General features: G+C 36.8%; 1 protein-coding gene across 1 annotated transcript; it reads left to right on the forward strand.

The window, feature by feature from the left end:
* Positions 1–775: 775 nt before the first annotated feature.
* LOC121431332 (retinol dehydrogenase 8-like) lies at positions 776–18,179 on the forward strand. Its single transcript, XM_041628869.1, has 4 exons — positions 776–1,246; positions 16,142–16,321; positions 16,621–16,714; positions 17,026–18,179. Exons 1-4 carry the CDS (start codon positions 982–984, stop codon positions 17,378–17,380), a joined length of 894 nt encoding a protein of 297 aa, XP_041484803.1. The 5' UTR covers positions 776–981; the 3' UTR covers positions 17,381–18,179.

The following is an 18,179-nucleotide window of genomic DNA, read 5'->3' on the forward strand; positions in this document are numbered from 1 at the left end:
GGTGGCTACTCAGTGTCAGAAAAAAAACCTGCACACCAATGCTTTTAAAAGTATATTCAATAGCAAAACTAAACATGCAAAACCTGCAACAAAGCAAAACAGAGTAATAATACTCTCACTCTCGTCAGCCCTGAGTTACCCTTCCTGGTGGAGGACTTCAGGGAATGGAACTGCAAGGTACAAGGTAAATATATAGGCCTAGCCTCACCTGTGATGCAACCCACATGTGCATGAACCCATGAAGTTATCCAACCGAGTAGATTATTTGCACCCGTACGGTTGATGCAGGTGTGTGTGGCTATACCAGGGGATAGGGGACGTGCCCCCCTTCCCCACCTGAGGGGGAAATGATGCACAAATGCATGTGAGAGAGGGAGTCCCCCCCCCCCCCATCCGGCAGTGGCGAAAATGGAAATATCAAGAAATCACCACGGGTGGATATTATATTCGCCATCATCCTGGTCGTTTGGTCGAGGGTTACATCATTTAGTAGGGTCAATGGTTACATAGTTTGCATAGATCATGTATATCACGGACTCTACTACTAGACTTGCTACTTACGGGGCGTCAGGATATCGTGCCTGTCCTATTTGTAGGGATGCTAGACTCGAGGTTGAAGATGGGCTTCGTCATCTTGTTTTACAAATCGTCTTTCCGCTCTTAATTTCATTTCGTTTATCTCCAAATCTTCAAATTTCGCATCTCCCTGATTTGGACGGGTCTACACCCCTAAAGCTATCTTCCAGGGCCTCCCATACGTGCTTACTGTTCTGAATCGTCAACAAAAAAGACTTTTGAAATATGGTATGCAATACAAATTTGTTTTATGTCTGCCCCGTCAACTATGTAATATGGACAGTATATGGTATAAAAGAAGTACCTATTCGTAACAGATCTTTATAACTATTTTCTATCATTGAGCCTAAGCGGACACATTCTTAATATTTGAATGTGAAAATATCACATTAAACACATTTCACCATGGCGCCTCAAATCGTTCTAATTACCGGTTGCTCAACAGGCATCGGACTTGCCACTGCCACTCGTCTCGCTCTCGACAACGATAAGCGATACATCGTCATCGCAACGGTCATTTCGATGTCGGAAAGGGCGGAGCTGATGATTTCCGTGGGCGACGCCCTTGATAAAACAGTTTTCATCAAAGTTTTAGACGTAACGGATGATGAGAACATATCTTACGTGGTGGACAATGTCATTAATACTCATGGGCGGATCGATGTTTTGAGTAAGTTGATTTATTTGAATTCACAATTTATTTCCAATTCAGAAATCAAATATTTTCATGAAAAAAAAAAGAATTTATATCTATTTATCATTTATTTATTTATCTATTGGTTTTATTAATTTCATACTGTAGGGTAGGCCTGTTCAGTTATGCAAAACTGTTTTCCAAAGGAGCCCTGCGGTCACTATTCAACATCATAGCAAATCATCGTACATAATTATAATATAGTAAAAACAAAATAAATTAGATACATATAGAGTGAAATCAAAACTTACTCATGGAGCCATTACATTTACATCAAGTTATTCAGTGTAATTACAGTGTACATGTATGACAGTCAGAATTTTAATGATTTACAGTGTTTTTTTTAATGCATAGAGAGACGTGCATTTTTGTAAATCACAAGGGAGAATTTTAAATACGACGGCAACACATTCAAAAGATATTCTTTTATAATCTGTTCTTGGGCAGGGTATTAATGGCTTTGAATCTAGACAGGGACGCAGGGTACCAGCCCTTTCCATCTCATTTTCTTTTCCTCGGCTTTTGTTATATTTCTCAAAGGATGTGGCGTCGAATTAATTTTCAATCTCATTCGATCGATTCTATTTTCATCTTTTCTTCACGACTTCAATTTAATCATATACAAAAATTGTGTACATGGAGGCTGAAAGTTTTAGGAAAGTAGTTTACACCGGAAAAAAAAAATTCCCGGGAAATCGTAGTGAATCCAGGCAAATTTACCGGTGAAAAAGGTGTTAAATTTACGAAAGATTCAACTTAATCGTGAGATCGGAGTATAAACCCCCATATCTGCATATTTTGCGATAAACCGTAAAACTACCGTGGGAAGTCGCGCAGCATGCTGCCAGCAATTTACCGTCAACGTGGTCAAATTAAAAATACCTGTCAACTCGCTGAGCAATTTTCCACCGTGAATTTTACCGTTTCTGGTGAACTTTGGGGTAGCACACACCGATTTCACATTTCGGGTCTTTCGGATTTTTAGAGTTCAATATGTAGGTACATTTTTCTCTCTTAATTGTCTTAAGCAGCGCTGCCGAACCGTTCGAACCAGCGATTCTAGGCTTGTTGCGTCACAACATTGACACTCTCTCGCGGAAAATGTAACCAGTGACGTGACCAGTGGCGTAAATTAAAATGTCCCTTTTTCTGATCTGAATATCAAAAAATTTCGACTCGCAATTCAGGCTCGCATTATTCGATCAGTGAGATACATATCCGTTTAATGGCACTGTCCTTAAATGTCTCTATTAGGTCAGCATACCTGGCAACTGAGCGAGGTGACTCAATTTTTTGCAGGTGCCCCCCCCCCCTATGCCACGACCCACGTTACGCCACTGGATGTCACACACAAAAAAAAAGAAGGAATGGAAAAAAATAAAGAAAATTGCATGGGTATCATAAAGCTTGCCCTCTTTGCTTCATCAATTTTATTCATGTCTTGAAGAAGACTAAAATTCGAATGTCATAGGTCACTGTAATTAAAGAGGGGAGAAATTAAATAGCACAGAAAACGCGAAAGTGAAACACAGGAAAGGAGGAACTGTAGTAAAATCCTAATCCCTACTACACTCAAAGTAAACGGCATTAGATATGATTTTTAATTATTTTGAGCTTGGTCGCTTCGTGTCCTCAGGCGATATCTTTTTCAGAATATTGAGAGAAGTTTTACGGCATCATACAAACTTTTTTAATACTACTAATAATAATAATACATTTTTATAGCGCCTTTTCTAATACAAGATACAAAGTGCATTATGTTGAGAGGAGAAATAAAACATAGAAACACATATAAATGCAAATGAAAATATAAACAATAAAAGACCAGTGCTGGCAAGCGGGAGTTAGCGGAAAAGTTGTGTTTTTAGATTTTTCTTGAATACATTGAGTGAAACGGAATTCTTTACAAAGTTGGGGAGATCGTTCCATGTTCTTGGAGCAGTAGCTAGGAACGCCCGCTTGCCAGCATTGGTTCGACATCTTGGAATCTGGATAACTCTACTGGCATTAGATCTTAGATTATAGTTAGATTGCTTTACATGAATGAGATTACACAGGTATGAGGGTGAGAGACCATTGATGGCTTTTTGTTACCGTTGCTCAAAAAAATAATGCAGTGAGTTAACACAATTTCACAGGTATTTCATTGATTCAATCCCCAATCGTAAATGGTTAAATGAAGTCAGGAAAACTTGATCATTAATGTTGAAGGGGATAGATTCGTCTAAGTACTAAACAGTAAAATTTACCTAGTAAGACGCTGAAAATATCATCAAAATCTTATTACAAATAACAAAGTTAGGCCAACGTGTATTTCTCTCATTCTTACAAATGATATTTTACCGATTTATTATGCATTGTTTTAAAATGAGCTGAATGCATTCACCAAACAACAATTTTATGATATTATTGAAATTGGTTGAACTTATTCATGGATAATCGATTACCCCCGATAAGTGAAAAGGTAAATTTGTAGCTCAAAGTGAATAGTTTATGCCTCAGCTGCCTAAATTTAATCGTTTGTTTAAAAGATAATATGCATAAAAGTACTGAAAAACTATTGGATTTTTTAAATCTGTTTCCCCTCCACAGGGATTTTATTGGCAATCAAAAATCAATAGATACAGAGTACAATGAATAATACAATCTCTGATAGAAACAATGAACTGACAAAATAATTTTACATGTGGAAGTCAAACAATAAAGAGATTTTTCAATCGAAACCATCTTTTGTAAAATCTGTGTTGGTTGAAATTAAGTTGGGCAATGTATTTTTCATTTTGGTAATAATTGATTATTGAGGATTTAATGATACTGAAAAGAGGAATTGTATTGTTTATTTTACAATCATACACAGTTTTTCTTACTATAATGAAAATACAATTGAGAGCACAATTGTTTTTCCAATAAATCCGAATATTTTATTTTAATCTGAAAAGTATAGAGTCTCATTGGATTTGGTTAAATCTAAAAGAGCTAATATTTTTAAGTATTTGGTACAGAATGTGAAAAAGACACCTTCAGAACAGCAAATCAAAATTTATTCAAAAAGAAGCAAGAAAATTTCAATAGAAGGCTACTATTGCTTAGAATTCTGACAAACAAAAAAATATGCGTGACATACAAAGTATTTTTTTTAATTTCATCATAGGAGACCTTAAATCGTGAATTTTGGGTGAAAGGGCGTCTTTGGAAAGTTTTAAAAAGAAATCGACAAGGGAGACAGTGAGGATGGAAGTTTCAGGAAAAAATATAATAATGCGCACACGGACTCTTTTCCAGACCTATAGTCCCCTTTCCTCATTTCATTTTTTTGTCATTTACTCATTCATTATACATGTATTTACTCAGGGACCAAGTCTAGCAGGTATACAGACTGCTTTTAACTCAAGAATGTCCTTCCTTTTCATTATTATTGTGGTAAATTGAATTTTATTGCAAAATCATTTTTTTTAGCGGAGACACCATACGAGAATTTAAAGCGAAAGTGTATTTCTTTTGGTCGATATGTTCCGTTGGTTACTCACCTGTTACGTAACGTCAATGATGTTATTACTCAAAGAAGTGAAAGTAGTTCCTCAGATTTATAGCTGATTATTCTTATATATACATGATGTGAATGATGTTTATGTTAAATCCATAGTTGTTTTCATTATACTTTTCATTTATACTGAATCTAGTGATATGTCATAAATATTTGTGATGTTGTGGAAGGATATTTACATCAGATAGCGTTCAAGTGTAGTTGGCGCGAAAGAATAAGCGTTTATGTTGTTACGGCGGTAGGATAAATGAGAAAGCGAATTGTGACGACAGTGTACGTTAGGGGTACTGTGTTCGTTCTTCCAAGTCAAGTTCGACAAGGAGGCATGGAATTTCAATTGACGTACTACCATGTATGAGTGATGCCGAGTGAGGTCTCCAGAGGTACGTGATTGGTGGATGTACCCTTGTTCTCTCTTGGCCTATAGTAGGGTGAGTTAGTTAGGATGGCCAAGTTATGGTTATTTTGTTATGATTTACATGTATAATTAAGGCAATAACTGTTCAAATGCTATGATATAATGTGCTTAGAAAGAATGATTTAAAATCAGTGCTACATTATTGTGATTATTATCATTGGTTAATTGGAATATATTTTTAAACATAAGACTTCATTGAAAAGCGATCAATAATTCTTAGTAATGTGATATAGCCTTACGAGCAAGAAATGAATTATGTATACTTACATGCAATTTATGTTGAATAATTTCTACTGGTACTTGAATTAAATTGTTATTGAATTAAACCCATAATCATGCAATTGATTAATGAAATACAATTTAACGATTAATGATATACCATTTATCAAGATATGATATGATAATCATGTGATCTTGGATCAGTATTGATTAATTTTTTATATTCATTGTTCCCTTATTTACAGGGGTTTGTTTTCCCTGTTTTGCATGATCCACCGGCTGTCAATAAATGGCTGACCCACCCCTACTTCTTGTCTATGGTTCTATGGTTTTCCTGACTGAGTACCCAACTCCCAACCCATACTACCACCCAAGCCCAGTTTACTACATTATTTCAAAAGCTCCCAGGTATCCCCAGTGTTTATTTTCTATGCTTCTTTGAGCTTTTGAGCTCCTACACGGTCAGGACTTAAGCATTCATGAAGTATTATCATTATTTTCATTCTTACGCGTATTCATGAAAGAGGAATCAAATTAAAAGAAAAAATTGGTTACGTGACCTTGGAGTCCAAATATGATTATATGACTAGTGGAGTACTTTACTGGGTCATCCGGGTGAATGTGAGTAATATCACACTAGCAACCAATCAGCTGGTATCACTGATCGGTATCAAAACCCCGCATTTAAAATAGTGATGGCAATAGTGCATGCTATTTATCTCCATTGCGCTCATATCCACCTTGATATGCTCTTGAAAAGCTCTCCTATTCAACTTCGTTTAGTGTGGTTTAAGTTTATTTGCCGTATCAAAATTAGAACATAAATACATTGCACAAAATAAAAACAGCAACTGCGAAACAATATAAGCATGGATTACTCCATTCAGAGTCAATCGATATGCTCTTTCTAAGGTCCAATCAGGGGCGGATGCAGGATTTTCCAAAAAAAGGGGACATTTCGTCCACGAAGAAAATTGAGAAGCAAAAAAAATTGGGGGGGATCTTCACTTTCAAGAGGGGGTATACTTGAGTTTTAACGGCAGTTTTGCACAATTTTTTCATTGTGCCTCTCAAAGAGGGTGTACTGGCCGGCTGTGCCCCCCCTAGATCCGTCAGTGGGTCAAATCATAGGTGCACTGATTTCAGTGGTCACTGCTTATGTATCGGTAACAAATCCCATTAAGAACTCTACGAACGCCTTATGCGAACGACCTTAATAATTTCGTAAGATGTTCTCTCGAACGTCATACGAAACCGTTGGCAGGCTAACGGTTTCGTACGACTCGTAGGTAGACACAATTTGTGCAACTGTTGAGAAAAATCTTCTTACGAATGGCTTCAGCATGTTCAGGATGTAATGAGTTGCATGTGCGATAAAAATCATGCAATGGCCGTAAATATGACGAAAAATACCGCAATGCATTTTTGTTACGCAGAACGACTATACGAGTTTTACTAGAGCCATTTTATAAAAAAAAACATTTGATACACTCGAATCTCTCTCCAAAATTTAACATTTCTCGTCTTGAGTGAGGGAAGGACAATTGGAGAGATAAAATACAATTTTTATCTTTTTCTGGTCTCTTGGATTAACCGTCATGTAAATGCATTCGGCATAAAGGCATTATGCCTTTACCCTACTAAGACCTACTTAGAGCAAGACCTTATAATTATTTTAACTTTATTGAGGAAAAGGAAAGCAATGACAGCGAGCTTGAGAACCAGAATGTCACGTACACTACAAGTAACAAATTTGCATTGATAAACATGACAAATAAAGGTATGATCCGTGCTCTTGGGCAATTAAGGTATACAAAATCGTTGAGTTTGATAAATAGTTTGGAAGCAAAATACGATTGATCTTGGTATGCTCCAACTAAATTAGGAACGCGTGACCCAGTTTCATGCACCATACAATCCCTGTATTTTATGTTTATTAAAATAAGTATTGGAATGAAATAGAATCTTTTGATGTTTCATGCGCTGTTGTGTAATTGCAAGGTCTCGGTACTTCCAATTTCTGTTTTACAACTCCTCTTATCTTGATAAAAATTGTTTTTTGTGAATAAATTTTTCTAAATAAAGGAATAGCCGATAAATAAACAAAGTATGAATAGACATACTAAGTATATGAATGAATATTTAAATATATAAATAAGTAAGTAATTAAATACAAAAGTGGGTAAATTAATAGATATATAAAAAGAGATTTTGGTGAAAGCTAGAATGGAAATGAAAACGCGAACAACTGATTCAGGAGCGATGGAACAAGGGAGCAGGTGGGGCACTTGCCCCTTCCAAAAAAAATCCCCGTAGGAAGAAAATGCCTTTTTCCGATTGAAATAGAATTTTTGAAGTAAACTCAAATACAATGAAGGTTAGACAATCACACAATTTTTGACTCGCCCTTCACGCTCGAATCGATTATTGTTTAGTAAGGTAGTCATCCTATTCATGGTTACAAAATGTTTAGAATATCCAGTTTTCAGGTTGAAATATCACACATTTTTTACTTGTGTTTCTCTCTCGCATCAATCTTTTTTCTATTAAAGTACTCATTCTCTTATTGGTTACCAAAAATGCTTAGAATTTCCAGTTTCCTGGTTGGAATATTACAAAGTTTTCAGTTTGCGCTTCGCGCTTTTATTGTTCAATTGATGAGATATGTATCGTATTATTAGTCACTAAATGTAGATATTAACAGGTTCCTTTTCTGGTCAGCGTATTAAAAATTTCGGATCGCGTTACATCTTATTTCTGATTTTAAATAAATGCTCCGAATGTTTATTTTTCATCTCTTAATACATTGAATGTTCAAAAGTTCGCGATTCGCGCTGGCGACATCTCAAAAGGATGCCCTTTAACAGTAATTAGCGCCGTAATTGACCAAAAGGTGAGTTATACAACAGTTGTTTGAACATTTTTTCCAAATAATAAGCCTTAATGTATATCTTATCAATAAAAAATCTTTTCAAATGGCTGTGCTCAACTAAACTACTACTAAATGCAACTACTTCACACAGATGACAATCTCATGGTAATAATACCCGTTTGCGCTAAAACACCGATTTTGACATATCAGAGCCCCTTTTCTGCTTCGCCCCCCCCCCCCCCCCCCCGAGAATACTGTCCTCCTCACATGAACTAATGCAAAGCCCCCCCCCCCCCCCGGTGCAAAGCGGGATATCGAAAAATTGAATCATAAAAATCATACCTTTGAAGCCAATCCCTTCACTTTATTTTCTTTAACATTTGATGGTCTGTCGAAATTCACGGCACCGTGGCAAACAAATATTGTACCATTCTCCTACTCAATAAAGGACAATACAGGCTGAACAACTATGAATAGCCAGAGTCTCAATCTGAAATAATTCGTTCAGCCATCGACCACTTTGTATCGAAGCACAAAGGATTTTTTTCATTTATATTGGCTTTGGTGTTTGGTTTACTGTTAAGAATTTCATGGGAACGTCTCGAAATATTTGTTCAACAGCTGAACGTTCTGCATATTTCACTTTTTATATATAATACCTAATGTATGTCCTTGGGTTAGCTGCATAATGAAATAAAAAGTCATATCCTGACTGTGCCAAGCAGTGTCCTTAAATAAGCCTCGTGTAATGGTCATAAATCTTAAAACCAGTAGGGGAAGGCGGGGTAAGTTGAGCATAGCATGCATAGGGGCAAGTTGAGCCACCATCCCAGGCTAATAATGGATGAGTCATACATTGTGGTGGTGTCATGTATTGATGACCCATTGCATAACCCTTAACCCAACCACTTTATTTCCAACTTTGAACAAAAAGTACTTTTTTAGAGTTAAAAATACAAATTTCAGCCAAAAAAGTAAAAAAGGGTGTGAAATAGATAAGTGCTTTTGGCCAATAGACATCTTTAAACATATTATAGAAATACGAACAATATTGTTAGTCCAGGTATGGATTCTCAATCTTGTCATAGTTTTTTACATGATGAATGCATAAGAAATATGTGGATGTGAAAATATCGCAATAAGTTCGGACTGGGGTAATGTAAGCCAAATCAACATGGGGCAAGTTGAGCCACGTTAATTCTTATAGTCAGGTCCAGATTTTAAAAAATGTGCTCAGAAAAAGTGCTTTAGGCATTTTGTGTTAATGCTGATTTATCAATTGTTTTAAGGTAATTCAGGGGTGCTGAACCCAAAAATGCTGTTTGCCAAACTTGATTCCGACGTTTTCACCCTCAAATCGGCAAAAAACAAAATGGCGGCATTTTTAATGCAGTTTCCCATATTAAACGATTTTTATGGGTGATTGTATTTAAAATTTTGGGATCTATGCGTTATTTTTGATACCCAGGGTTGCAAACACAATGTGTCCGATTGATTCGTCAGCCATCTTTAATTCCAAGATGGCTGCCATGATTCACTGCTGCTGACTTGATAAATAATATGGCAAAATGTTTGATAATTTGGGGGCAATGCTGGCATATTCACATTGGATATCTTTAACGTGCCCGCCATTTTTTCCTCGCCTGCATAGCAGAAGCAAGACATGGACGTCGCTTTTCCGACGGCGGCGGCGAAGTCAACAACAAATCTTAACCGCGGTTAAGTTTTTGAAATTTCATAATTTTTAGGGTTTAGATGTCTATTTCATGAAACTTAGGCATGTTAGGATTAAACAAAGTCTATTGACACAGGTTATAGTTACAAAACTTTGTCAAGGTTACCGGGAAATTCAACATAGCGTCCACAACGGCAGTCGTTGTACTATCAACTCCAAAAATAAAGTAAATCCTCAAAATCAAAATCATCAAAAAGCTTTCAAGGCAAATAATGAATCAGGACATGTTTACAAGATAGTGAGTGTGTCAGAGAATTCAAGATTACCTTCCAAAATGGCGTCTATAATGGACGTTGTAACTTTGAAATGGTCCAAATTCATATAATATCCACCTGATAGAAATAACTTTGGAGTCTACCGAGAATAAAACAAAAATCATGATTCCAAAGGGAAAAATTACATTGGAAAAATTTCAAGGTTTATCAGTGGTGTAGTTTTGCCCCCCCCCCCAAAAAAAAAAAAAAAAATAATAATAATAATGATGGCTTAAAAATAGTTGCTATTTCTTAAAAATCTGGCTGCAAAGTTCATATAATATCTACCTACAATGTAAGAACATTTTTGTGCCTTTCTCATGATTTCAAGGGTCATATGATATAGGTGAAGACAGATTACATGGAAACACTATTGTCCATTTTGTCAAAAAATTGAAGAACGCTCCAAAAATTACATTCAAATTGGCCACCATTGTTACAAAAATGACAATACTTTATATCTCATCTAGTGCCACTATTTTGGTGTCTCGGTTTCTAAGATTCATGAAATTATGTTTGACAAGAATTAGTGACATAATTAGGTGGTGGTGCAACAATAAGTAAACATCCGAAAACAAACTTTAAGAAATAAGGTACACTTTCACCAAAAAATTTCCATAATTCACTGATAAGTATTTCAAGAACACTTTATTTTTGTGCTCAGGACTATCCTATGGTTTTATGATTAGGGGATTGCAGTCATTTTCACGCAATTTTAGAAGTCGCTTTGGACTTTTTACGACGAAAAGGAAACTGACCATCTTTTTTATTTGTTCCGATTTATTATTTCAGCCTTCAAACCACATTACATGTAGTGAAGCTTTTGTTCACCTAATTATGACTATGTTTAGCTGATGGAGGTATTTTAAGACTCACTTTGAAAGCCAACTTTAAATAAAAGGCAAAATGGACCGCTTCATACCATTGTAACTAATCCAAAAGTATTATTCAGCCCTTGAAACCATAGTGTAGACATCAACATCATATTTCCCAAGTGGATTTTAAATAGATTATGTCAATTTTTTAGTATCAGTAGCCATTTTAGACTCCTTAATTGGAAGCCATCTTGGATTTTTAGACATACAGGACCATTGATTGCCCTTGTAACTTATCCTAATGTATTACTTGACCATTTAAACCAAGGGTTAGACAAGATAATCATATACCCCAGGCGGATATTAAACAAACTATGACAGTTTTTAGTTAACAATAGCCATTTTAGACTCCAATTTTGGAAGCCTTTTTGGATTCTTGGACATGCTGAACCTCTGACTGTCCTTGTAACTTGTCCTTATTTATTACTTGACCCTTTAAACCATGGGTTAAACACCAAAATCATATACCCCGGGCTGATACTAAACAAACTATGTGAGTTTTTCTGTGAGAACGGCCTATATAGACTCCATTTTTGGAAGCCATTATGGATTTTTGTAAATAATGGAACCACTAACTGTCCTTGTAACTTGTCCCAATCTAATACTTGACCCTTTAAACCATGCGTTATACTAAAACATCATATTCTCCAGGCGGTTATTAAACAAACTGTGTCGGCTTGTAATTAACGACAGACATTTTATACTCCATTTTTGCAAACCATCCTGGATTTTGGACATGGAGGACCATAGACTTTTTTTTTACTTGTCCCAACGTATTACTTGACCATTTAAACCAAGGGTTAGACAAGATACCCCAGGCGGATAATAAACAAACTATGACAACTAACAATAGCCATTTTAGACTCAAATTTTGGAAGCCTTTTTGGATTCTTGGACATGCTGGACCTCTGACTGTCCTTGTAACTTGTCCTTATTTATTACTTGACCCTTTTAACCATGGGTTAAACACCAAAATCATATACCCCGGGCTGATACTAAACAAACTATGTGAGTTTTTCGGTGAGAACGGCCTATGTAGACTCCATTTTTGGAAGCCATTATGGATTTTTGGACATAATGGAACCACTACCTGTCCTTGTATCTTGTCCCAATCTAATACTTGACCCTTTAAACCATGTGTTATACTAAAAATCATATTCTCCAGGCGGTTATTAAACAAACTGTGTCGGTTTGTAATTAACGACAGACATTTTATACTCCATTTTTGCAAACCATCCTGGATTTTGGACAGGGAGGACCATGTTTTTTTTTACTTGTCCCAACGTATTTCTTGACCCATTAAACCATGGGTTAGACACCAACATCATTTGCCCAAGGCAGGTATTAAACAAACTATGTCCGGTTTGGTGGTATTTCGATAACAACAGCTATTTTAGACTCCAATTTTGCAAGCCATCTTGGATTTTTGGACATAGTGGACTGTTGACTGTCCTTGTAACTTGTCCCGGTTTACTTCTTGACCCTTGAAATCACCAATGAATACAACCCAAATAAAAGACACTAAAATACGTAAAAGATGAATATTTTTATTATGAATTTTTAGGCCATGGCAGCCATTTTTACGCAATCTTGGATTTTCAGGTACCCTGGAGTGCTTATGTTCACTCTTTCCTTTTTCGCCCTCCACCATTGAATACATATATGCACCGAAAAGGGTGTCTAGGGTAGATAAAGTGCCGGCTATTTTAATTTTCAGTTAATGGCGGCCATCTTAGATGCCATCTTGAAAATAACCACTTTTCCGGATACGGATTTTGGTGGATTTTAAGTATGTTATTTTTTAGATCAAATAGTACCAAAAACCGTTGACAAACATTTTCGTTACAAGTTTTGGGGGTCAGAATAGAGTAAAAATGGGTGTAGAGTGGCGGCCATTTTGTTTTTGCCAATTTGAGGATTTTAACATCAAAATCAAGGTTGGCAAACAGCAAATTTGGACTCAGCGCCCTCAAATTATGTTAAAGCACTTCTCAATTCAGCATTAACACGATTTGCCTAAGGCAGTCTACTTTTCTCAAATCTGGACCTGACTATTATGGTGATGTATAATAACGTAAAAAGCCATTGGTATGCAGGCAGAAAGGAGCAAATTCACATGACAGCTCTTTTGCTTTCAGAAGATGTTGGTATTTATTGAGAATTAGCAAGTGAAAAGACTTTAAAGGGGAATCCAACCCAAATAAAGACTTTTTTTATTTGGAAAAGAAAAATCAGACAAGTTGATAGGTGAAAGTTTGAACAAGATTGGACAAACAACAAGAAAGTTGTGAATTTTTAGAAGTTGTAAATATTGGTAATCACTATACCCATGGAGACTTCAAATTGGCCGCATATGGGATGTCATAGTGATGTAAGGCAAGGACTACCCTTTCATGTACTCCAATACATATGGCTAAAAAATGTCATTTTTCCCAAAAGTTTTATTTCAAATTTTATTTTTCTTTCATGAGGACATAAGACAAAATACTACCTGGATTATATTTAGATTACTGCCCCAGGAGAATGGGTACTTAGGAAAAAACACAAATCCCTGATAATAAAGTACATTGCCTATGGGAACGTTGTCCTTGCCCCTTGTCATAATTTACTTACTTAGTTGCCAATTTGAAATCTACATAGTATTAGTGATCTCAATTTTAAAGCAGCTATAATTTTCTTATTGCTTGTCCGATTTCTTTCAAACTTTCACCATTCTGTTTGATTTATTTTTCTCCTTCCCAACACAACTTTTTATGGCCAAGGCTGGATTCCCCTTTAAATGAAAAATTGACATCCTGGTTCTTCCCTCGTACATTTTGTACATAGTTTTTGTATCTCAACTTACCACAGATGGTGGCACAAATTACCCCATATATGGGGCAAGTTGAGCCATTTGACATTGTTTTTTCAAAGGTCACGATGACTTTCAGTGTGGGGGTAGAAAGTTATATATAGGTGAAAAACATTTCCCAAGAATCAAATTCAAAGGCAAGGTACTTATTTCTACAATATTACTAGTCATATCAATTCTAACATGCAAAATGTCAAAGTGTCACAACTTACCCCGCCTTCCCCTACTAAGCAAAAAGTCATTGTCATTAAGCATACAATTCCTTTGAAAATGACCTTAATAGTCTGTAGTGAGGCCAAAATAATTTAGTAGTTGTCGCATCAGAGGGCGGGAAGGGTCGGCCGGTCGGTCGGATATTCTATTTTACCTTTTAGGGCGGACGCGGGTCCTTTTCTAACGATAAGACCCGTTGCATAAAACTTTTGTCCCCCGACCCCCCCCCCCTCCAAAAAAAAACTTTGGAAAAAAAAAAATATGCCATTCAAAATTTCACACTGAAAAATTTCTGGGGAAACAAAATTGCCAGAGTTTTTTTAAAAACAAAAGTTATATGCAACAGGTCTATTGTCGATGTTCCAATACGCTATTCATAAGTTTCCGTTTTTGTAAGGAAAGAGCGACAAACTAAAAAATTTTAGTCGTTCGGCACATTTTTAAAGTTAAATTTATTTTTTTCAGAAATGACAGTCTAAAGAATAGGGTCGGTTTAGTTACGACAAACAAGTTTGTTTGTATTGTATTACATTTCTCTTTTTTGGAGGCATAAGACAGAAGTCTTTTGTCCGTATGAAAGCTCTCGTTGTAACGACTTACCTTTTTTCAGAATTGTATCATGCGAGATGGCACAACAAAATAATTGATCAATCTTGTTTGACAGTGTCAGTGAATGTCCGTTTCTCCCTACAAAATAAATAAGAAGTGTTTTTCAATCATGGTTTGTTAGAAGGGAAGCGTTTTTTGCGCCATAAAACAGATATGTGTAATCTCAAATCTACAATTGCATGATATCACGAATATTGGGGCACCGCAAGGGCAACATGCCGAGAGGGTGATAAATATCTAAATACATGTATGTAAACGTTAAAAATTGAGCGCATCGGGCATTTTCGGGCAAAAAGTTTTCATCGAGAGACCAATAGAATAACCCGACTAGAAAGAACAAAGTGCCTCAAACAGTGTGTACCATTTCGTGTTCACAGTGTGGAACACAGTGTATTCACAGTGTGAAATCACCTGCACACTGTTGAATCCGGGGGGGCACTTACATTGACGAGTGGATACAATGCGCGACCAAAAAAAAACGTAAAAAGGATGTCTTTTTCACGATAGGGCACGTTACGTACGCAACGTGATAAGGGTGTCAAAAACACAACAATGTTGAAACTTAAGGGTATCTATTTCGCTAGGAAAGTTACGTGTTTAGGGTCAAATTCGCGGGGAAGATAAAAACAAAATTAAAATGTTTTATAAAGGATGTCCTTTTTGCACCAACACTAAGTGTTTAGAGTCCGATTTGCACGAGGCGTGGAAGGTGAGGTCGTCATGTGTAAAACCAACGACCGAAGGACCCGTGACATAATTAACATATTCCTGTACTTGTTTAGGGGTGCATTTTAGGGAATACTTGGTAAGAGTATCATTTTCTTCCCAATACTTGTTAAGGGTAGGGTTTCACACGCCAATACTTGTTAATGGGTGCATTTTCAGAGTATGGAAAATACGTGTTTAGGGTGCTTTTCGAGACCCCGTGGTCGCGCATTGTATCCACTCGTAAATGGAAGTGGCCTCCCGGGGTTGATTCTTGGCATTTCAACAGTGTGAATCATACCTCCGCATAGTCGTCTAGGTAAACACACTGTGAAGAGTCACACTCTTGAGGTGTCCACAGTGTGGAAATATCTCCACACTGTTGAATTTGAGCATTTTAACAGTATGAATAAAAAATTACACACAGTCCTTCCTCAATGTGAATACATTGTGATTACACTATGTGACATGTGTTCTTTACAACAGGGTTAAGATGATATGCCAATGAATTTCAATATAGCAAAACAGTACATAATACACTAGTAACCGTCTTATTGTTCTTATATACATTGGCAGTTAACAATGCAGGGGTCATAGCCGTCGGGATTCCCGAGCAGATCAGGCGGGAGAAGATCGACAATCTGTTCAGTGTGAACGTGATCGGGAATATGAGACTTACGCAAGCTGTCCTGCCTCACATGAAAGAGAGGAGAGCTGGGAAGATTGTTTCGATGTCAAGTGGTTTAGGAAGGCAAGGTAATATCATCAATACCAATGATACCCATGATACTAGGCGTGGATCCAGGAATTTTCTGAAGGGGGTAAATTTTGTCCCAAATATTAGATAAGCCCCCCCCCCAAAAAAAAAAAAAAAAAAAAAAAAAAAATAAATAAAATAAAATAAATAAATCACTCTAACATGAATGAAGTGCGCTTGGGCTCTTCTCACTTCTCTCTCCCTCTTACCGAGTAGCCCCCCCCCCCCCTTCCTTCGTCTCTACTCTCCCTCTCTCCCCCTCTCTCTTATCATTATTTCTTCATCTCTATCCCTCCAGGTCGACCATATTATGATTTTTATTGTTCAACAAAGTTCGCAGTTGAAGGCTTTTACGAATCCTTGGCTGCCGGCTTGAGGCCATACAACATTCGGTAGGTAGATCTATAATTAACATGACTAGTACGTCACCAGAAGTTGTGTCTGATTGGTCAGCATTTTGTGGGAACATCAAAAGTATAGGGATCGGGTGGTAATGATATCAGAAAATATCCTTGCTAACGTGTGTGTCGGGAAACTTTAGGAATACAATCTCTAGATCCTGAATATCATACATTGACAATGAGAACAAATTTTGCGTGTTTTGCAAGATAATTTTGAGTTCACCCCATCTATTTTTAATAATATTCATCATTTATACGATTGTCCCCCCTCTCTCTCTCTCTCTCTACCACTCACTCTCTAGAGTCTGTCTAGTAGAGTTTGGTCGAGTTGGTACAGGACTGGATGACAGAGTTTGTGCCAGCGTTGATGCATTGTTAGGCGACGACGAGATCGATGACTTGGACCGCAAGCATCTAGGTCATATTCAACGGTCCATCCGGATATCAAAGGCGACCGACGCTGAGAAGATAGCCAAGGAGATCCAGGACCGGTGCATAGACAAGGAGAAGCCCGTACTTCGACATTTCCTGAAGGATGAGCAAGTGCGGCAAACCATGATAAAGGATTTAAGTGATACGACCGGAGAACGTTCCATCGCAGGAAACCTAGAGCGTATAGGATATTCATCTTCTGACATTCTTATGTCATTGCATTGATAATTGTTATATTATCACAATAGATATCAATAAATAGAATTAACTGGCTCCTACATTCCAAAGGTTGTGCTCCGAGATAGGGGCAATCGCAGCCAAACTGAGTCAGACAAGTAAAGGAGAAAAAATGGAAAGAACAGAGATTGTTTAAAAGGAGACAAAACGTCATGCAACTGCACAATAAATGCATTTTATATTTTGAAAATTTTCTTTAAGATTATATGATATCAAAATACGAGGGAAATTATATATTCAGTTTTTATGTGGTCTGGAGTTAAGGGCCTGTTAACGAGATTTGAAGAGGGGCTGCTGGATTTGAAAACAAATGTTAACAAGCCCAAAGGAATATTTCCACTACAAAATGAGGTGATATTGGTAAAAAGAAAAACCTGACAAGCAAGAAAAGGGGGGCTCGCTCCAAAATAAAGGTAATTTGGGTCAAATTTATACCTTTTAGGCATACCAAACTGGTGGGTGTTTCATAAAGCTATTCGTAAATTAAAATCGACTTTAAGAACGACTGATGAATCTTTCTTACAAGCCAGATAATCACCAATGAACCTTGAATGGTGAATATCATTTACCACAAGAAGGATCACCGGTCGTTCTTAAAGTCACTCCTAACACACGAAAAGCACTATGAAACCAACCCCAGGTGACCAGGGGGTTCTGCCTATGTTGTATTCACAGCACCCCTCGAATAATCCTGAATTGATTCATCCGCAGATGTGGAGACTGATGACGTCATCCACTCACTATTTCTTTAGCATTTTATTATATGAAATATTCTAATTTTCTCCTC

Source organism: Lytechinus variegatus, chromosome 17, assembly GCF_018143015.1.
Source record: "Lytechinus variegatus isolate NC3 chromosome 17, Lvar_3.0, whole genome shotgun sequence".
In the NCBI taxonomy this organism is placed as follows: Eukaryota; Metazoa; Echinodermata; class Echinoidea; order Temnopleuroida; family Toxopneustidae; genus Lytechinus; species Lytechinus variegatus.